The 22920-nt window shown below is 41.5% G+C and overlaps 1 protein-coding gene across 9 annotated transcripts in view; it reads right to left on the bottom strand.

The window, feature by feature from the left end:
- Nucleotides 1-2316: 2316 nt before the first annotated feature.
- sec31a (SEC31 homolog A, COPII coat complex component) overlaps nt 2317-22920 on the bottom strand; it is a 115727-nt gene continuing 95123 nt past the window's right edge. For 6 of the 9 annotated variants that reach the window (XM_072552668.1, XM_072552807.1, XM_072553266.1 and 3 more), the window contains 6 exons: nt 14711-14749; nt 12253-12314; nt 9556-9807; nt 6412-6531; nt 5643-5714; nt 2317-3107 (listed from right to left, as the gene is read on the bottom strand). In XM_072552668.1, the coding sequence (XP_072408769.1) occupies nt 2928-3107; nt 5643-5714; nt 6412-6531; nt 9556-9807; nt 12253-12314; nt 14711-14749 (725 nt within the window). In that variant the 3' untranslated portion in view covers nt 2317-2927. The remainder of the gene's footprint in view (nt 3108-5642; nt 5715-6411; nt 6532-9555; nt 9808-12252; nt 12315-14710; nt 14750-22920) is intronic. The other 3 variants (XM_072552722.1, XM_072552990.1, XM_072553335.1) reach the window with 1 other exon arrangement.

Here is a 22920-nt window from a genome sequence, read left to right as displayed (position 1 = left end):
CTATCAATATCCTGCAGTGTCACCATTGGCCAGAAACTGAAGTATTGTATCAATACTGTGGCTAAAAGGGCAGGTCAAAGGTTAGGAATTCTGAAAGAAGAAACACATCTCTTCATCCTCAAAATGCTGGCCACCATCTACAAGGTCCAAGTCAGGAGGGTAATGAAATATTCTCCACCTGCCTGGATAAGTGCAGCTCCAACAACATTAAAGAAACCGGACAGCGTCTAGGACAAAGCAGATTCTGTTTGATTGACACTCTGTTATAACCATCTTCAACATTCACCTCCCCACCACCAATACGTTGTGCCTTCGGTGTGTGCCACCTACAAGATGCACTGCAGTAATTTACCAAGGTTCCTTCAAAAGCACCTTCCAAACTGGTAGTTTCCATCATCCAAAAGATCAGGGTGATATGCACATGGGAACCCTACATCTGAAAATTCCCTGCTCCCCCCTCCCTCCCTCCACCCCCACCTCCCCCAAGCCATATCATTCTGACATGGACATATATTGCTGTACCCTCAATGGGGCATGTAAAAATCCTGGAACCGCACCCCCCCCCCCAAAAAAAAACACTTTGGGCATGAATGCAGCAGCAAATCACTAATTTTTCAAGGGCATTTATGAATGGATAATAACTGCTGGTCTTTAATATCCCATAAAATAATTCTTTAAGAAATAATGTTTGCAAATGGAAGGTAAACACTGGCTTGGACTAATTAGGCTGAATGACCTATTTTCTGTTGTAGCTTTATTTATCTTTACCACTCTATGATGACAATGGACTCTTCACTTGAATGCAAAAGCTGAACAAGTGAGGAATATTCATATTTAATTACATTTGGAATTGCTTTTGCTGAATTTGGGCTATCTCAACCCAATTCGGAAATTGGGTTATGCCATATTTAGCACAAAGTTGGTAATCACACAACAAAGACCAAGGATTTTTGTTTTAGAGAAGCAAAGTTTTATACTGCTGAAGAATTGTTGATTTTCCTAAACTGAGTTTGAAAAGACTTTATGAAAGTTACTTAGAGTTTGCTGAAAATAACAATTATTTTCAGCAATAATTAGGATGGAATAGAAAGGAAGAATAAAGAAACAAAATGCTGGAAATAATCAACAGGTCAGGCAGTTTATAGGAAGGAAAAAACAAATATACTGATGGCCTTCATCTCAAGAGGCATTGATCAGAATTGAAAGAATGAGATGATTATATTGCAGATTGCATTTCATAGCATCAGAGATTGTTAAAGAAAAGTTGAAAACAATGTATATGACTACATTTGAACTAAATGAAACCTCAAGTATATAATACACATACCTAAAGATTAATGGCTCTAAATGCCTCGTGATGTGGTCACTGTTCTCTTCATGAGCTAAAGTTTGCAACTAGTTTGAATGTTTCAAATATCTCAAGTTCACTCTGAATGTACACAATTTCATTCAAGAGTGGTTTTTAATTAGCTATTAAATCATAATTCTGGAAATCTTATCCTCATTGGAATGGGAGGAGAGGTGGGATGTGGCAACATGCAACTTCTTGTGGAAATTATAGAATCACAGAGATGTACAGTGCAGAAACAGACCCTATGGTCCAGCTCAACCAGATATCCTAAACTAATCTAGTCCCATTTGCCAGCACTTGGCCCATATCCCACTAAACCCTTTCTATTCATATACCCATCGGATGCCTTTTAAGTGTTGTAATTGTACAAGCCTCCACCACTTCCTCTGGCAGCCACCCTCTGCGTGAAAAAGGTGCCCCTTAGATCCCTTTTAAATCTTTGTCCTCTCACCCTAAACCCATGCCCTCTAGTTTTGGACTCCCCAGCCAATGTCCTGTACAGCTACAATATGACCTTCCAACTCCTATACTCAATGCCCTGACCAATAAAGGAAAGCATTCCAAATGCTTCCTCATTATCCTAACTACTTGCGATAAGAAGGTAATTAGATGTGTTTATCTGAGGCTTCAATGATGATTGGAATAAGGGAGCTTCCCATTTATTTTACTACAGTATAGTATGTTAATTGTCTCAAACAGAAAACAATCAACAGTACTGCACTAAGCTAAGAGTGAGAGTGGGTATGTGCAACTGGAGAAGAGCATCTTTCAGCAAAATGTACCATGTTTCAACTTTAACCACTGAACAGACTGCTCTAGAAAAGAACTCAGAGCTGGATTATCCTGATATATAGGAGTGTCCTGATTCTGCTGTTAACAGTTAGCACTATCTGCCAGATATACATTCCTAGTATTCAGCTGCATTAATTTATGACTAGCTTAACAGAAAAAGAAAAGACAATGAATGTAATAAATTAATCTTTATTTAAAAGATGATTGTAGGTGTACTTCTGAATCATAAAATTGAACACAAGGAAGAACAAGCTGTTGCAACTTCTTCCAGAGACTCCGCCATAAGATCAAGTATCTTCTTCCAGTATATATATAGCACACTCTTCCAGTCTGCATTGGTGTTAAACAAAGCTCTACACTTCTATCCATTAAAGTACACTTTGCCACTAAATAAGTTAGTGGCACATAAACCTGTATTTTAGTTTGATCAGTAATGCATGCATCTGGATTATTACAATACTGTATGGATTCAATTTGTCCTATGTAGGTCACATAATTTAATGGCTTCTTTTTAAAACAGGCAATATAGGCATTTAAAAGATTGAATGTATTGCCACTGGATTCATATTATCTGATTATACATTGGAATGTTTGCCTAATATAAAAGCACAGTGGCAAGACAATGAAAAAAATGCAATATGGAATGAAACTTATGTCCATTAATCATATGGGTATTCAATTGGTCTTTGCTTAGATTTTCATTTTAATCTAAACCAACATAGGTTTGGCCAATATTTACTTTTTAAGGTATATAACTTGTTTTTCTTAATCATGACTTCTTTAATCAAACACCTAGTTTATTAGCCTGGGTGAGAACCACTTTCAGAACTGGCATAAAGGCAGAGATTTCACTGAAGTTACTGGTGCTCACAATGTGTGTATGGATGTTTAATCCCTCACTGTAATTCCGAGTTTCAATGCTCCTTGCTATGTTGTGTAAGCCACCAATTATGGCTGGGGAGAGCTGTAAGAAAAGAAGAAAAATGTTAATATCAAGAACATATTTCTTTGACTGTGCCATTACCAGCAAGATTAATGAGGCTAGTTGGTGATCTTCAGATTATTATTAATGGTTTCGTCATGACTCCTAAACGATTTTCTTTTCAGAAGGTCACATCAGATTTGTCAACAGGTTATCGAGATTTATAATTAAAAACAGACAGTAATCACAAACATGGTTCAACAAATGAAGCAGTGTTTATTGTCAAATATCATGCATGCTGAACTTAATTTTATTTTAAAAAGCCCTATTAGTTTAAGGCAATATGTTCTGAAAAGAGGGAGGGTGGGGTATACTTTTATCTCAAAGACAAAGGACATTGCTTTTGAGACACAGGAGGAAATAAGTTATTGGTGTGGAAAAAGAAGGAGCACTGTCTTCTGTTAATGGCTGATCAGGATACCCAGAAGAATTTGCTTCTTTTTCTAAAGGAAAGGAACAGATTGGATGGGACTCTTGACAATTTAGAACAGGGAACCTGATTGAAGTGTACCTTGCTAGTAGTAATTTTATCCAGGAAAACCTGGATGGCATGGAATGACTCTCAAAGTAAAAATGGAAGTTTTGACCTGAAGAATCAAGAACAGGGTCTCCTTCCATTGGATGTGGCAGGGTGATGGCTCCACTAATGTTATACACCCACCAGAAGGGTGACACAAAATAAAATGGTTTGGTAAGGTTTATTTTGGTTGTAGTAGTTAATGCAAGACTACTTTTTCTTTGACTTATTAGCTACCTTTTAATTAATATCTAATTTTAACATTAACATTGATTGTAAATAGCTAATATCACAGTATTAATTCCTGCAGCATTCCACTAGATACAGCCAGCAAACTTGAAACTGTTTCCTTAACGCCCATTCACTGCTCTATGTCCATAGCCCAATCCTTCAATCATGCTAACATAATACTGCCAATTACACATGCTCTTAAATTCTTTGCATGAACCTTTTGCCTTTTCACTTTATCCAATCGCTTTTGGAAATCCAAGTCCTCTACACCTATTGGCTCCTCTTTATCTGCCCCAGTAATTATTTATTCAAAAAACTCTAATAAGTTTATTAAACACAATTTTACTTTCATGAAACCACCTTTATTCTGTGCGATCATACTATGATTTTTAAGTGTATTGCTAGGACTTTCTTACAAATGGATTCTTGCTGAAAAGAGACATACTATGGAAGCTTTTCTTGTTGCACTCATGAGGACAAATGCAAGAAAATCAAATTGTGAAGGGAACAACAATTTTGTTGGTTGTCAGATTTTAGAAGTGGTTGCATGATGAAATAGCCCATGTTGAAATACAGCAAGACCAGGACAATATCCAAGCTTGGGCTGAAAAGTGGCAAGTAATATTTGTGCCACTAGAATGCCAGGCAATGACCATCCCCCAAAATTAATCTAACCATTGTTCCTTGACATTCAAGTCACTATCCCATAATATCCCACAATCAATCATGGGGGTTACCACTGACCAGAAACTGGACTAGCCATATAAAAACAAGTGACTGCAAGAGCAGGTTAGAGGTTAGAACTACAGTAGTGAGTAACTCACCTCCTGTATCCCCAATGCATAAATCAGCATGTGATAGAATACTCCACACTTGCCTGGATGAATGCAGCTCCAACAATATTCAAAAAGCCTAACAAGATCTAGCACAAAGCGCACATCCACAAACATTCATTCCCTCCACTATCGATGGTCTTAGCAGCAGTGTTTACTATCTAAAAGGTGCACTCAGAAATTCAATTCAACAAGGTTTCTCAGACAGCACCTTCTAAACCCAAGACCACTTCCATCTAAAAGGCAGCAGATTAATGGGAACACTACCACCTGCTAGTATCCCTCCAACTCACTCACTATCCTGATTGGAAATATGCTGTAGTTCCTTCACCATTGCAGAGTTAAAATCTTAGGATGCCCTCCTTAACGGTATGCCCTCCTATAACACATGGACTGCAGCAGTTCAAGAACGCAACTCACCACCACCTTCTCAAGGGCAACTAGGGATAGAGAATAAACACTGGCTAAGCCAGCAATGCCCACATCCCACTAATAAATAAAATAAACACATAAAAATGCTGCCAGTTTGGCCTACAACCTTCCTCACTGGCACCATCTATCAAATATGCCCGGTGCGTTTTTGTGGCTTTCTCTGGTGCAAATATGGACTCGGTAAATTGCGTCTATGAAGAAAGTAATTAGGAGAAGTTGGCCATCACTGAAGGAGATTTGTTCTTATATGATAGTGGCTTCAGAAAAGGGTGGAAAGGGGTGATAGGGTGGGCAATTGCTTGGAAATTAGGAAATATATTATTGCATCTTCAGGTAATGAAAGTCTTTTTTTCTGGAGGAAAAGGAAGGGAGGAAAGAAAGAAAGCCATCATATTTACTCTTGGTTTACGAAAGCTATGCAAGAACAATGCTGCAGGAAATGAGAGGCTCAGGATATCACAAAGGACAATATAAAAGAAAATCAGTTCATATTCAGTTACTTACCACCTGGTCCCGTAGCTTATCATACAGAGATTCCAATCGCTTGTTTGCATCATCCAGCTTCCTCTTGGTTTGCTAAACAAACAAAATTTTGTGATCTACTAAGTAACTGAATAGCAGCAGAAAAATCTTTAATAAAAATAACTGTGCTATAATTTTCTCACAGTCACAACTTTACTTTACTAATTTCAAGTTTCCATTAGCTTTTCTCTCCTGACTTAATCCTTCCAAAAGAGGTATAATTTTGAGAGCTATGGCACCCTTTATATACCTCTCTCTTGAATATCCATTCTTTATACCTGAATCTGCTGGCAGCATACTCTGTTATGATGGCAGCAATGGTTCAGTGCAGGCTAACATTTAAAAAGCCACACTTTGCAATCGAGAGGTCCTTACTGGATACCAAATCCTTGGCCAATTCCCCCTTTTCCCAGCCAGGAAACAACTGCAGTGCCCGTACTATTTTCCATCCGAATTCAACAAACACAACTCAAGGTAGGACTCCAACTCCGAGCTGTATAAATCAATATTGCACCTCGTTATATATATTTGGATCCTGAGCCACCAGAATTTGATCTTCACGATACAGTTTAATATAAAGACTCGTACTTTCAAAATCACTTCCAATATTGGCACTGAAGCAGGCTTACTGAACAACTCACAATTCTCAAAGCAAATTAGCCTACGAATATGTGGAGGCGAATTAGGAACAGCAGAAACTATTAACAACCTATAAGAAAGGCAAATGATGTCAACTTTGGACAGCACGTACAGGATCAGTAGCTGCAGTCATGCACCGCTGAATCAATCCTTCAAAAATAATCTTCAGAATGGCATGCTCTTCTGGAATGGGCTTCTTGGCAATTTTCTCAGTGGTTACTGGTTGTACTGGCTGAGCAAATAACAAGACAGAGTTAGAGTAATTATGACATGGCAGGCCATTTAGCCCACTGAATCAATGTCAGCTTTCCATACAGCAATTCAGTCAGTCCATGCTGCCACCCCCAAATACCCTGAGCTCAGCAGGAAGATGTGCCTTTCATTTATCCAAAAAGAGCAGCCCAATTTCTCCAAGCTAGCTCATTAGCTACATTTTCTCAACATGCAGCAATAACCTTAGGTTTACCAAATGTACAACTCCAAACCTCCATTCGGCAATGTTGACAATCAATAGGTATCATGGGCTATTCCAGTAACTAAACTGGATTGTTACCATTGAGGCATTCTGGATTTCCTACGGATCCAACTATGCATGAGTAGACACTGTAAAATGACACCTGCCATAGCCAGAGGCTTATGCTGAAATTACCTGTGGCTTAATTGAGAGGATGAAATGAAGTGGGGAAATAAATTCAAAATTAAATTAATGCAGCATAGAAAGCAAAAAGCACTGAGGAAGTGATCACCCTTTTCCAAAGTAAACCGCCATACTCTCTGTAAAATTCTCATGCAGTCATAGGATAGATTTCTGTATGTATTAATGTAGCCCAAGTTCCTGAAGATTTCAATTGGATTCTTCCTATTCTGCATCCCCAGAGAAAGTATATTCCTGTCAGGGTGAAAGGGAAGGCTGGTAGCTATAGGGAATGCTGGATGACTAAAGAAATTGAGGGTTTGGTTAAGAAAAAGAAGGAAGCATATATGTCAGGTATAGACAGGATAGATCGAGTGAATCCTTAGAAGAGTATAAAGAAAGTAGGAGTATACTTAAGAGGGAAATCAGGAGGGCAAAACGGGGACATGAGATAGCTTTGGCAAATAGAATTAAGGAGAATCCAAAGGGGTTTTACAAATATATTAAGGACAAAAGAGTAACTAGGGAGAGAATAGGGCCCCTCAGAGATCAGCAAGGTGGCCTTTGTGTGAAGCCACAGAAAATGGGGGAGATACGAAATGAAAATTTTGCATCAGTATTTACTGTGGAAAAGGATATGGAAGATATAGACTAGGGAAATAGATGGTGACATCTTGCAAAATGTCCAGATTACAGAGGAGGAAGTGCTGGATGTCTTTGAACGGTTAAAGGTGGATAAATCCCCAGGATCAGGTGTACCCGAGAACTCTGTGGGAAGCTAGAGAAGTGATTGCTGGGCCTCTTGCTGAGATATTTGTACCATCGATAGTCACAAGTGAGATGCCGAAACCTCTGGAGGTTGGCAAACGTGGTGCCACTGTTTAAGAAGGGCAGTAAAGACAAGCCAGGGAACTATAGACCGGTGAGCCTGACCTCAGTGGTGGGCAAGTTGTTGGAGGGAATCCTGAGGAACAGGATGTACATGTACTTGGAAAGGCAAGGACTGATTAGGGATAGTCAACATGGCTTTGTGCGTGGGAAATCATGTCTCACAAAGTTGATTGAGTTTTTTGAAGAAGTAACAAAGAAGATTGATGAGGGCAGAGCAGTAGATGTGATCTATATGGACTTCAGTAAGGCGTTCGACAAGGTTCCCCATGGGAGACTGATTAGCAAGGTTAGATCTGATGGAATACAGGGAGAACTAGCCATTTGGATACAGAACTGGCTCAAAGGTAGAAGACAGAGGGTGGTGGTGGTGGGTAGTTTTTCAGACTGGAGGCCTGTGACCAGTGGAGTGTCACAAGGATCGGTGCTGGGCCCTCTACTTTTTGTCATTTACATAAATGATTTGGATGTGAGCATAAGAGGTACAGTTAGTAAGTTTGCAGATGACACCAAAATTGGAGGTATAGTGGACAGCGAAGAGGGTTACCTCAGATTACAACAGGATCTGGACCAGATGGGCCAATGGGCTGAGAAGTGGCAGATGGAGTTTAATTCAGATAAATGCGAGGTGCTGCATTTTGGGAAAGCAAATCTTAGCAGGGCTTATACACTTAATGGTAAGGTCCTAGGGAGTGTTGCTGAACAAAGAGACCTTGGAGTGCAGGTTCATAGTTCCTTGAAAGTCGCAGGTAGATAGGATAGTGAAGAAGGCGTTTGGTATGCTTTCCTTTATTGGTCAGAGTATTGAGTACAGGAGTTGGGAGGTCATGTTGCGGCTGTATAGGACATTGGTTAGGCCACTGTTGGAATATTGCGTGCAATTCTGGTCTCCTTCCTATCAGAAAGATGTTGTGAAACCTGAAAGGGTTCAGAAAAGATTTACAAGCATGTTGCCAGGGTTGGAGGATCTGAGCTACAGGGAGAGGCTGAACAGGTTGAGTCTGTTTTCCCTGGAGTGTCGGAGGCTGAGGGGTGACCTTATCGAGGTTTACAAAATTATGAGGGACACGGATAGGATAAAAGACAAAGTCTTTTCCCTGGGGTCGGGGAGTCCAGAACTAGAGGGCATAGGTTTAGGGTGATAGGGGAAAGATATAAAAGAGACCTAAGGGGCAACTGTTTCATGCAGAGGGTGGTACGTGGATGGAATGAGCTGCCAGAGGATGTGGTGGAGGCTGGTACAACTGCAACATTTAAAAGCCATTTGGATGGGTATATGAATAGGAAGGGTTTGGAGGGATATGGGCCAGGCGCTGGCAGGTGGGACTAGACTGGGTTGGGATATCTGGTCAGCATGGACAGGTTGGACCGAAGGGTCTGTTTCATGCTGTACATCTCTATGACTCTATCTGGCTGGTCCACTATTTCGTTTCTTTACCTGAGACAATCACCCATCCTACCTAGAAAGAAACGTTAACTTGGATCTGAATCTAAGATAACACTTGTTTGGAGGTAGGATGTGGTGGGTAAGAAGCAACTTTAGTTCATTCAAAGGAAACTACGAGAAAATACTTATGCAAATGATGAACCCATTGTAAAAGTATCAAGCATATTGTTTATATCATTTTATTCTGTCCAGGATTAAATTTGCAATAACAAATTAATCCAATTTCATCTGAGCCAAGTTTGCTCAGTAAGAATTGCAGAGTTTAAGCTCTCAGGACAATCTTGTACCTGTATGATGTCACCAGTAGGAGCACCAGGAGCTTCCTCAGTGCTATGCTTTGGCATCATTGGTTGTAGTGAGGGCTGCACCATTCCTTGATATGAGCTTTGAACTGCTGGCTGATTTGAAAGTTGCTGGGGAGTCTGGAACGAAGTCTGCAGTGGAGGTGGTTGCTGATGCTGCATTGGAGCCTGATGGTCTGCAATTGGGTTCATTATAGGAGCCGTGATGGGTGCAGGAGGAGTAAAGTTGCCCGGTACCTGTATGATATTGTAATTAAAACAATGAATGGACTGTGAAGAAGAACAAAAGAAAAATCAACTTGACTGTTTAATAAGTCACAAAGCAGCCTAAGGTCTGTAGCATTAATTGGCAATTTACAACTATGTGACTTTTGGAGACAATAATTTAACAGTGAAGCAAAGATTCACAGTGAAGCAAATATTCTCCAGGAATCTAAAAATGGCTTCACCTAAACAATCAACATTAAACGACAAATTGATGAAAATCTCTTTTCAAATTGAAATATTAAGTACTGGAAAGATACATCAAGACCATCAACAGGACATTGGTTAGGCCACTGTTGGAATATTGCGTGCAATTCTGGTCTCCCTATCGGAAAGATGTTGTGAAACATGAAAGGGTTCAGAAAAGATTTACAAGGATGCTGCCAGGGTTGGAGAATTTCAGCTATAAGGAGAGGCTGAACAGGCTGGGGCTGTTTTCCCTAGAGCGTCGGAGGCTGAGGGGTGACCTTATCGCGGTTTACAAAATTATGAGGGGCATGGATAGGATAAATAGACAAAGTCTTTTCCCTGGGGTCAGGGAGTCCAGAACTAGAGGGCATAGGTTTAGGGTGAGGGGAAAGATATAAAAGAGACCTAAGAGGCAACTTTTTCACGCAGGAGGGTGGTACATGTATGGAACGAGCAGCCAGAGGATGTGGTGGAGGTTGGTACAATTGCAGCATGTAAGAGGCATTTGGATGGGTATGTGAATAGGAAGGGTTTGGAGGGATATGGGCCGGGTGCTGGCAGGTGGGACTAGATTGGGTTGGGATATCTGGTCAGCATGGACAGGTTGGACCGAAGGGTCTGTTTCCATGCTGTACATCTCTATGACTCTATGTGAACACAAAATGTCAGGCAGAGAACATTTGTTGGGTGCGGCAGCACACCCTGTGTGTTTATTTTTCCCTTTGAGCTACACAGACCTATTAGATAAGCAGTTGAAAGGGGAAGAAAACTGTAGAGGAACAGTGCAAGCTGTGGTATCAGGAGAAAACTCCACTATCTGTTTTTTCTCTGAACAGAATGAACTTTCAATGTTATGACATTAAATTTGTGGGTTCAGAGATGTCAAGATCAGATTAGAAACTTATTTTCACTGCACTCATCATCTAAGTCCAAGCACTTACTGTGTAATGACAGCATTACTGGAGCCTGAGACAGATTTATTCTCTGGATTCCCTGCAGTCTTCAAACCATTGGCAGCATGTTTTGTCGTAACAGGAAATTCAATGAGTTTCCAAACCATCTCGCTCTGTGGATGTTCACGTTGCACTAGACACCTGTCTCTGTAGTTTTATATGATTTTTCATCAGGATTTGGTGTGGAGTTTGCAACTAGGTCAAAGTAATGAATGGAACCTTCACTCTCACCAAACAAGTTTTTACCTTGTTGTAAATTTCCAGCATTAAGTTTTATTTCTCGTACTGTTAACATAAACCCATCTCGAAATTAAGAAGAATCTTCTAATTTCACACATTTCCTGACAGCTGTGTGTATTCTATTTCATATGTCTCCAAGCATACAGAGATGAAACAGGAATGTGAGAGACACAGGAATGTGAGAGAAACAGGAATGAGAGAGAAACAGGAATTTATTAAGTGTTTTATAATGTCTGCTCTTTCAGGTGTCTAGCTCTTTTTGCAGCAATTTCTAAAGTCTGCTTACTTTTCTGAGTCCACATCTATGCTGAATCAATCAAGCACAGTAAGGGTCAATAGTGATTAGACCCAGCTAATCAAACAGAGCAGTTTAGCAAATAGTGCCTCTTGCAACCTTTTATGATCACATTTTAATGAAACCTTTTAATGAACCCACTTCTCAAGTGGGAATTTCATTCACCCTCTAATGAGGGCACTACAGCACCATCTCTAGCACAATGATGTAAAAAGTGTTAGTGTAAGTTTGGACAAAGAAATTCATAACAGAAATACAAAAATAAGAACAGACTGCACAATTTTATATTAGAAACTGAATAATAATGCTGCCTCACAGCACCAGGGACCTGGGTTCAATTTTACCCTCGTGTGACCGTCCGTGTGGAGTTTGCACATTCTCCGTAATCTGCCTAGGTTTCGTTCGGGTGCTCCAGCTTCCTCTCTCAGTCCAAAGATGTGCAGGTTAGGTGGATTGGCCATTGTAAATTGCACAAAGGGTTCAGATGATGTGCAGGCTGGATGGATTAGCTATGGGAAATTCAGGTTTACAGGCGAGGGGATGGGTTTGGTGCAATGCCCTTCGGAGGGTCGGTGTGGACTCAATGGGCTGAATGACCTGCTTCCACACTGTAGGGATCCTGTGATAATTACCATTCACCATTTCACTCTGCTCCACCAAACAACAATATATTCGATCATCTCACTATTTGCTTTCACAGAATAACCAAGTTTTTAAAATATTGAAACATTTCTTAATTACCAAGGTTTTCTTCTTTGGCATCCGACTCAAAGCTGGAGGGTCATTCCAACCATTCTGGGGTCCTTTGAAACAGAAATGTTGTTTTAAACTGAGCTGCGTGAGCAGTGGGAAAACTAACAAATAACAAGAATCCTCTTCTCTAACTCTTATTTCTTATGTGTTTTATCTCTTAGCACAGCAGACATCACCATTACCGCCCAAGAACTATTAATCGCCTTTGCTTTGTTTTATTATTCGCTCCCAATCCTCAGTATTTGGTTTTAAAAAGCACTGAAGGGACTGAGTTGTTCAGTTGGTGACCTTCATTCAGCTGCTTCAATTCAGCTTCCTTACCATCAGGTACAGTAATGGTGAAAATCTGAGTCCTCCAGAAAAGGCCTGTCGCAATTTTTCTATCAACAGCTTCAATACTTAGAAAACAGAAGCAAAGCTACATTCAAAGTGATCATGCGGCGGAATCAACTTAGGTAGACAGGAGTGTTATAATTCTCTCTTTCATAACAGCAGTTAGCTTACAGTGTAAACACATCTGCTATTCAGTAGCCTTGCAAGTTCGCTAAGATAAATCAGGCACTCTAACTACTAATACAATGAAGATTTTACTTATTGCCACAGCTTTATAATTTGATTTCCGATAAAGATTGAGCAATTTTTCATGAACATGATCAGGATTCCTACATGATGCAATCAAATTTTTTGTTCAGCCAGATTTTCATACATTGGTGAAATAAATGCTACAGTGTGTTCACCTCCAAATTTTGTTTTCACAGAGACAACCAGTAATTTACAGCACAGGAGGAGGCCATTTCTTAAGCATCAAATGAATCATCCCAAACACACATGGTCCTCTTTACATTCCCACTGTGTAAGAAGAACACGCTTTAAAATCTCCTCTTCAACTTAAGAGGAGCTCAACAGTCTCCACTCAGTTATCCCCTCCTCTCACAAGATTCAAACCTTGAAAAAGCAAGCTGGTAATCATTTACTCACTATTTCTGATCTGCTAAACAAATATAACTCCAAAAATAGTGGAGACATTCTCAGCTACAAACCTCGGTAAAGCATTAAAAAAAAATTACACTTCTGGCCAAATTCCTGGAGGCGCACATTTTTCCAACTCTTGCACTACAGTATGGGTTTTTGCTTTAAAGTCTTATTTGCCCTGCAATTTGCCAGTCAAAGATTAAATGAGAGAATCTTGCAGAAAATTCAGAGAATTAAAAGTTAAGGAATTGAACAACTGGCCTTGAATCCTGAAATGTAACAAAACAACTTCAGCTCATTATTTATATGTCAAAATGACCAAACATTAATGACCAATTTTCATTAAAATAATACATTTTTTACATTGTAGATGCAGCATACAAAAAGCATGTGCACAGCACTTAACCTCACTGCAAGCTTTGTCAATAAACAACATGGCAATTAACACCACTAGAATCTGCTCTCAACTATATAAAACTATCACCATAGTTATAGGTCACATGCCTGTGTCAACACGAAGGACAACAGGAAGAAATCCTGACTTTCTGTTTCAGAATTTCACTAAATGAAAATGCTTTATTCTGGTGTGAAACCCTTCCATCCCAAGGGAGAAAAAGCTGCAATTGCCCAAATCTTTCTTATTTAGTCTCAATATTTTCTAATTAAAAATGGCTTTTAGTTATGCAAAAAGACAACCAAGACCTCATACAGTTAACAAATACAACAGAATTCTATTTCTGGAGGTTAGCTGTGTTCAAGAAAGCTCAACCTCAATTCCTCCACACAACATTCTAAACTATATACTTACTAGCATTTCATCCAACCCCATTCAAGATCATTTTAAAATGTAATTTCATTTCATTGTGTTCCCAACAACCACGATTAGATACAATTCCCCCAAGTCCTTCAAAAATCCTATGGCTGATCGTATCAATTCAGGAGAAGGGACAATTTTATATTTATGGCTATCCAAGCTCAGCTATCCACGGAAAATTGAATAGTTTAAGCTAATCACATCGAGTGAAACAAGATTTAATATTGAGGGAGGCAGAGGAGAGAACGATTTGGAAACAAGCAGAATTTTGACACCTGGCAAATGGCTTTTGATCTTCCTGACAAACAGTATACTTTAAGGATTATCTTTGTTCATTTGTGATTCCATTGGTAATTATTAATCAGAGTGCTATTAAAACAGAATGCAAGTCAGCAGCATTTGTAAATTGCATTAGTGCCAAGTAATATTACAAAAAAAATGCATACTTGAAAACAGATTCTATTTGGTGTACTAGTTTAACTTTTAATTAAACCCATTAAGGGGTGCTGGAGTTTAGCATCAAAGTAGTGTTATAAATGATCCATTTCATTGATTTAATTAAAATTCAGTATCATTCGAATTCCATTTGGATTAGAAAAAATTATTCCCAAATCAACTGAGGTTTCCAAAGTAAATTTTTTTTTACTATCTCTAGTTCACCTTCTAAGGAAGTAGTTTGGTCCTGAGAATATATGTCTCCTGTAGATAGAAGCAAAGTAAATTCAGAACAAGAGATGCAGAAGACATGGCTTATCTAATTTCTAAATTGTTTTGTAATTTGGTATATGCTAATGTTTAGAGGAAACATAGGAGGATGACTCATTATTGTGCATTAATAAAGCATTCAAATCCTCTGAATCAAAAGCACGCCTCTCTATTCTGTATTTCTTCCCAACTTGTTTTTTTTAGAATACTTTTAAATAAAAATAGGAAACTCTAGATAGTATTTTAATTAATTTCTCTCAATCTATCAAAAACTTTGTATTTCATAGTGGCAATCCTTTTGCCATACAAAGTACATTCTTATCTATAGTATAAGCACACAGCATATGGGTCCAGACAACCCACGAGCTTGCACACTGTAGCATGAATTTAGTATGTAAACAGCTCCAACGTGACTGTGGCAGTACTTACACTGAAAAAAACAATGCGAACCTGATCCATTGGAGCTTCAGTCACTTTGTTGACTAGAGGGAGTCACATCTCCCAAGGTTTGATATTGTTTCTAAAGCAGGGAGGAATGCATTTTAAATTAGGAGTTTGAAATGCACCAAAGCTCCTTGGACAGCACTTTGGTGACTGGAATGAGGTCAGCCAGGTGGATCTCAGCGAATGAAATCCCTGATTGGGGATGTTCACCTGGTCTAATCGGTTGACTGATATAAACAAGAGTTTCAGGGGTTCTGCTCACTCTAGAACCCGGCTCTTGCTAGTTGGGTCAATGTCATGTACTATGCACATCTAAATAAATGGTGACTTGGGGACGCAATACTGGTCTTCAGGAAATTATTTCAAGCACCTACCAGACTCATGACCACTTCCATCTAGAAAAACAAGGTCAGCAAATACCTGGGAACACCACCTTCAGGTTTCCCTTCAAGCCCGTCACCATCCTGATTTGGAACTATATCACCGTTCCTTCACTGCCACTGGGTTAAAATCCTGGAATTCCCTACCTAATGGCATTTTGGGTCAACTTGCAGCACACGGACTGCAGCAGTTCAAGAAGATAGCTCACCACCACCTTCCTGAAGGCAACTAGGGACAGGAAATATATGCTAGCCCAGCCAGTGATGCTCACATTTCTTGAGCGATTAAACAAAAACTTAAACCTAAACTTGTCCAAATACTTCTTAGATGTTGTTAAGATTTCAGCTTCTACCATCCTTCAAGGCAGTGAGTTCCAGACATCCATCATCCTCTGCGTGAAAAAGATTTTCCCTAAATTATCTTCAAATCTCCTGCTCCTTACCTTAAATCTGGTTATCGATCCCACTACTAAGGGGAAATGTTTGTTCCTATCTACGCCTCATAATTCTGTACACCTCAATCAGTTTCTCCTTCAGCCTTCTCTCCTCAAAGGAAAACAACCCCAACCTATCTAGTCACTTTTCATAGCTGCAACACTTCAGCCACGGCAACATCCTGCTGAATCTCTTCTATTGCAATCACATCTTTCCTATGGTGTGGCGATCAGAACTGCATCTAGTAGTCCAGCTGTCACTTAACTAATATTGTACACAGCTCAATCATAGCTTCCTTGCTGTTTTATTCATTGCTTTGACTGATGAAGACAAGTATCCCAGATAGTTTCTTAACTAGCTGTCCTGCTGCCTTCAAGGATTAATAGACACACACAAGATCACCATGACCCTCTGTATTTCCAAGGGTTCTAGCATTCATCATTTATTCCCTTGCTTTCTTAGTCCTCACAAAATAAATCACCCCACATTTTTCCAGATTAAATTCCATCTGACAAACTATATTGTCCTATAGTCTATGGCTTTTCTCCTCACTAATTATCCCACCACCAACTTTGAGTCATTTGCGAAATTACTGATCATACCTCCTACATTCATGTCTAGATCTTTAATGCACTCTAAAACAGTAAAGGACCCAGCACTAAACCCATACAGTATGCCCGCCAGACCAAGGTTTCCAGTCACAAAATTAACCCTTGACAAGCACCTTCTGCTTCCTGCCACCTAGCCAATTCGCCAAAATGCCCTGGATCGCATTGGTTCTTACCTTCTTGATCAGTTTCCAATGTGAGACTTTGTAAAATGCCTTCCTGAAATCCACATAAACTACATCAACTGCACTACCCTTCAATATACCTTGAAAAATTATTGTGTGTGGAAGTGAGTGTGTTTTTGTGTGGAAGTGATTGTGTGTGTTTGTATGTCGAAGTGATTGTATGTGCTTGTTTGTGTGTGGAAGTGATTGTGTGTGGAACAAAAATCACTCCCTTGAAAAATTATATTCTTCCCCCTCAGGTGGAAGGAAAAAATCTTGGAATGTTATTTTGAGAAACAAAACAAGCGTTTTACTTAACTAGCCAATATTTATCCCTCAAGCAACATCACTGAAATAGATTATCCAGTAAGTTATCCAATTGCTGTATATGGAGTTTGCTGTGTATGGGTTGAGTACAACACAACAGCAGTGACTGATCTCTAAAAAAGGCATTTTTTCCCCTTCTTCCTCAGGCAAACAGACAGGGTAGCTGACTGAAGGAAAATAGAGTAAAATGCAGAGAAAGGGCATTTGTAGATTCATGTGTCTCAGGAATTAGCACTGAGGCTGTAAGCTCTTGATCTGAAGTTTGGAATAGAAATGAGAAAGAAACCAAATATTCAGATGACATTAATCTAGAAGATACGTTTTATAAAATTTGTGGTCCTACAATTAACAACCCGATGATCCTTGCCCCTGAGTTCATCAACAACTTGTTTTATTATGTCAAAGGTGCCACAGGAACATAGATGATTCATAAATAAAGACACTTCACAAGAGCAATATGAAATGAACTGCAACACTAAGGAGATTCTAGAGCACATAAGAGTCATAGAGACATGGAAATAGACCCTTCGGTCCAACCCGCCCATGACCAAAATCAAAGAACTAGATTTTAGAGAATGTTTTAGAGGAGGGATGTAAGATAGAGAAAAACATAAGGGTTTACAGAGGGAACTGTACAGCTACATGCTCGACTCTGTAGGCGAGCACTTGAAATTAGAAATGCCGAAGAGGGTAGAATTAGAGCCGTGCCTGAATTTATGATGCATCTCAAATACATGTTTATTAAAACTAATTGCAAAAGACATTGTTTGAATAAACTAGTCAGAGATTATATGAAACAACATCTGCAAAATCATTGTTTGCTCTGAATGCAAGATTGATAAAGCTGAGAACTACAAATGGAGAAGCTCTATAGTGTGATAGATGGACAAACAGGCTGGCAATTCAGATACATATTGTGAGAGGTAATTTCGGTTTGCAACTTTAAGATGTGCCTAGACCACAGACTGATCTATAATAAAAGATAAAACTTTTGCTTCTTTTCTAAAAACATTAGACTTTTGCTTCTCATCGTCCCTTCTCACAAACCACCTTTTGCGCCTCCCGTAGTAGTTCACTTAGAGATTTACTATCCCAATCATCCATTTTCTCCAACTTCTTTCGTATGTCCGGCCAGGCTTTTGATACAAACTCTACCCGTATGAGTTGTTGCCCCACGTCCGTCTCAGGGTCCACCCCAGCGAACTGCTGCAAGTTCTTCCTAATCCTGTCTAGGAAGTCCGTAGGGGTTTCCTCCGGGTTTTGATGATTACCAAAGGCCTTGGTAAAATTGTGCCCCTTCGGGGCTGCCTGCCTTATTCCTTTTATCCAATATTCCCGCATGTCTCTCATGTTGCGCCGTCCTTCCTCCGTGTTCTTATCCCACTCGGGGTCGGTGAGGGGAAACTTCTGCTCCCCTCCTTCTCCCCCCTCTTTCTCCCAGACCAACAGCGCAGCTTGTCGTATCATCTGTCGTTCCTGGCTAGAGAACAATGTTTTCATGATGGAACACATCTCTTCCCACGTGTAAGTATTCGGACCCAGGAACTGATCTAATTGTTCAGCCAGGCCCATGGGGTCCTCTAGTAGACCCTTCATTTCCCTCCTGAAATTCCGTACTTCAGTACTCGTCAAGGGAACGTTCACATATCCCGTCCCTCCTTCCTCGCCCCCCATGGGCACTTCCCGGAGTGGATTCATTAATGCAATTGAGGTAGGGTTTTGTCCGTGACCCCTTCCAGCTCGAGATCTGGTCTGCACCCCTGAGGTAGCCTGTGATTCCTCCCCTTTTTCTTTCCCTTCCCCTGATTCGTCGTCACCCGGAGGAACATTTTGTGGGGCAGACGGGATCACGTAGGGCGGCGGTAAGTGATCTAAAGGTTCCCATTCTTTCTGTCTTCTCGAGTCTTCATTAGTTGCCTGCATTTGGCAAGATATCGCAACCGGTAGCCAACAAAAGGCATAATCACTTTCTTCTAGATTATCACCCGGTTTTGAATTGACATATAAAATGAGAGCTTGCCGGACCCAGTCTTCGTCAGTACCGAATCTAGGCCACCACACTGAGTCGCCCTGAATAGGTTTCTGGGACCACTTTTCACAGTATTCTACCATCTTCTTTTTAGATTTTCCTTTTCTCCCGCCCTGATTCCAATTATTTAACATTCTTCCTAACGGACTATCGTCAGGTACCCCGGGGTATGTGTCATTGTCCCTGTTTAAGCCTACCCTTCCCTTAATCGCCTTGGATCCCCTATTTCCCATTGCCGAGGACTTCGTATTTCTCGTATTATCCCGTGATAATCTATCACAATTTAGCCAATTCCCGGACCTTCAGTCCCGTGATCGCCCAGGTTCCTTTGCAGGCACCCCCGGTCTTTGGATTCCTGTGTCCTACGTCACTGTGACACAGATCACAGGCACCCCGTAGGTACACGTTCCTCCTCAAACACGGTCTCTGCAAAATCCCTCACAGGCGAGCCCCGGTCTCTAGATACCTGAGTCCCACGTCTCTGTAGAAAAATCCACAGGCACCCCGTAGGTCCCCAGGCCTCCGGAAACACGGTCCCCGCAAGTTTTTTCTTACCTGGGTTCGGTGCACCGAAATTACTCGATCGTTAACCGTCCCCACTGCCTTGGCTACACCCCTCCTTTGTTTTCCTGAGCCTCCCGGGTATCACTCGCTCAAGCCGCGCGGGGCGACAAGCAAGGAATCAGGGACTGCCGAAATCGGCAGGGTGCACCTTCTCCGATGTCCTTCCTCAGCTCCCCTTGCGGCCGGAGTGTTGACCGGATGAGCCCCCAAGTTGTTAGAAACTAAGTTACCTTGGCCGAAGTGCCTGCCAATTGCCCTATTGAGGATACGTACGGCACCTCGCCGGGATGTCGGGGTTTCCCCCTATGAAATGCTGTTCGGATTACCATATTGGAGTAAGGTTGACGGATGTCCCACGTTACAAGGGGGAGATGTATTTATCAGAAACTATTTACTGGCCTATCCTCCGTGTTGCTCAGAGAGCAGGTTGACAGAGCCCGGAGATTGGGTACTTGTTAAGACCTGGAAGGCCGAAAAGCTCCAGCCGCGGTGGGAAGGACCGTTCCTGGTTCTGTTAACAACTGAAGCAGCTGTTCGGACAAAAGAAAAAGGGTGGGTCCACGCGTCAAGGATAAAGGGGCCTGTTCCGTCTGAAGAAGAAAGCACTTGGACATGCGAGCAAGGGGACAAACCGTTGGTGGTAAAACTGAAAAGACAGCGATAATGAACTCTACTTGGACTGTATTGGTGGGGATATTGATCAGTTTACTCCTGTATGTGGGGGAGGGTGAGGGGAGATGTGACAAATGTCGGACTACGGTGAGGCTTGGGAGTCGGATCTACTCGGGATCATTTGTTTCTCACTCCCATGTGGACGATCGGTGTTACGATGTGAATGCACGGCAAGAATGTCGGGAGGGTGGAAGACCCTATTATCAGGTGTATAATAAAGGATACGGTGGCAAAGTCCGTGGATGCCCTAAAAATGACCACTGGGTGTGTGTTAGCAAAACTGGGAAGTGGGGCCTATCCTCCGTGTTGCTCAGAGAGCAGGTTGACAGAGTCAAGGAGACCAGGGTACAGAACACTGATCGGGGGTTGGGGAAAGGGCAAGACCGTCAAAGAATGGTCGCGGTCTCTAAAGTGCCATCTGTATACGAAGAGGTAGAAGAAAGGATTGAGCTCCCTGATGTAACACAAAACCTGTTTATTGATCTTACCTCTAGGATAGCCACTGTTTTAAATGTTAGCAATTGCTGGGTTTGTGGGGGGCCGCATATGTCAGAACAATGGCCGTGGACTGGTCACAGCTTAGACATATGGGAATTGCTTCAAACCACTTGGACACATGTCAACGAAAGGAAAAGCCAGGGGTGGAGACTGACAAATAGCCCTGAGGGCCAGTTATGTGTTGAAGGAAAGGGGACCGTGGAGGTAGGAATTAGTCCCTGTCAGAGTGTATTGGATGCGACCACACGAGTATGGTGGCCTGAGGATATTACTTGGTACATTGCAAACCGAGGTCATCAAAATTGCGTTCCATTACGTACTGATTCCTCCTCTAACGAACTAGGTGCTGATTCTTCCGATGACATGATGAGAGCCTGGGGTGGTGGTTGTCAGGGGAGTCGATGCTGGGATACTCCTGTCCAGACTCTGGCACGGGGCCAGGAGCCCGAATACTGGAATTGCAGTGGTCCTGGTCCTTATGAGGGCGTCCCTGTGGTAAAGGAGCTGTGGGATGACGTTGTGAGGCAGGGAGGGCCTGCTCCAGATGGCCTATTTTGGATATGCGGTAATCAGGCATACTCCAAACTGCCCATGGGATGGGCTGGGGTATGCTTCCTGGGTCTAATACGACCTGCGTTCTTCCTATTACCCCGGGAGGAAGGCGATGATTTGGGAGTTAAACTCTTTGACTCCCTCCGTAGGTCGCCAAGGGATATCCAAGTCGGTGATTGGGGGGATGAGTGGCCACCGGCCCGGATTATTGAATACTACGGGCCAGCTACATGGGCACAGGACGGATCATGGGGATACCGTACTCCTATCTATATGTTAAATCGAATTATCAGGCTCCAAGCAGTCGTAGAGGTTATTACTAACCGGACTGCCCTGGCCCTGGAGCTGCTGGCTAAGCAGCAGGATCAGATGAGGGCTGCTATATATCAAAACCGACTTGCCTTGGATTATCTGTTGGCCTCGGAGGGGGGCGTGTGCGGGAAGTTTAACCTGACTAACTGCTGCCTAGAAATTGACGATAATGGTAAAGCGGTTTTGGAAATTTCCGATGAAATTCGGAAATTGGCCCATGTGCCAGTACAATCTTGGCGTCCTCTTAGTGGCATCGGATGGTGGGGTGGTCTCCTGGGTGGTAGTTGGTGGCGCACGGCGCTACTGATGGTTGGGGGGGTTGTGATTCTTCTTCTCGTATTACCCTGCCTAATCCCCTGTATTCAGCTTCTAATTCAGAAAAATATTTCCCGACTCCAGGCAGTGGTGGTTCCACAACATGGGACACGGGAACTTAAGGTGATGTTGCTGCGAAAGTCCAAAGATTTCCCGGGCCCTTAAGGAGGGGGGGGGGGGGGCTTATCTTGGTCTAGGCACATCTTAAAAAGAGAAAAGGGTGGAATTGTGAGAGGTAATTTCGGTTTGCAACTTTAAGATGTGCCTAGACCACAGACTGATCTATAATAAAAGATAAAACTTTTGCTTCTTTTCTAAAAACATTAGACTTTTGCTTTCTTAAAACATTTTGTATACACAAAAGTAGAATAGTTTAAAATAGTGCATGCAGTTTGTGAGCAGAGTAAAACAAGCAGGCCCTTGATTGATGAAACCATAAACACAGGCAGGGAAGGATGAGTCCTTGACTGATAAAGACTGCAGGACAGGGAAACGACTCGAGAGACATCTGCTACAGATTGATACAGAGACATCTGCTACAGATTGATAAGACCGTTAGCACAGACAGAGAAGAATAAGTCTTTGACTGATAAGACTATAGGGAGAGAAAAATAACACCTCTAGGGTCTGGAGGCATGAAGGGGAGGGTCTGAAGACATTTGTTGCAGACTTTGTGATAAGGATGCAAGTTGGAGAATAATGATGTTTTTAAGAATGTGAACCTCATGGCTCGTTAGAACCAAGGAGGGGAGGGACTTGTGCTGTATATAATGAGAAACTTTGTAAGCCTCAGCGCGCCTTTTACTCAGAAAGGTGCCCGACTCTGCAGACTTGCTAATAAAACTTTGTTTTCCTGAATTTGTCT

The sequence above is a fragment of the Chiloscyllium punctatum genome, chromosome 1 (genome assembly GCF_047496795.1).
Source record: "Chiloscyllium punctatum isolate Juve2018m chromosome 1, sChiPun1.3, whole genome shotgun sequence".
NCBI classification, from domain to species: Eukaryota; Metazoa; Chordata; class Chondrichthyes; order Orectolobiformes; family Hemiscylliidae; genus Chiloscyllium; species Chiloscyllium punctatum.
Note: the sequence above shows the minus strand (reverse complement) of the source record. Positions and strands in the feature narration are given on the sequence as shown.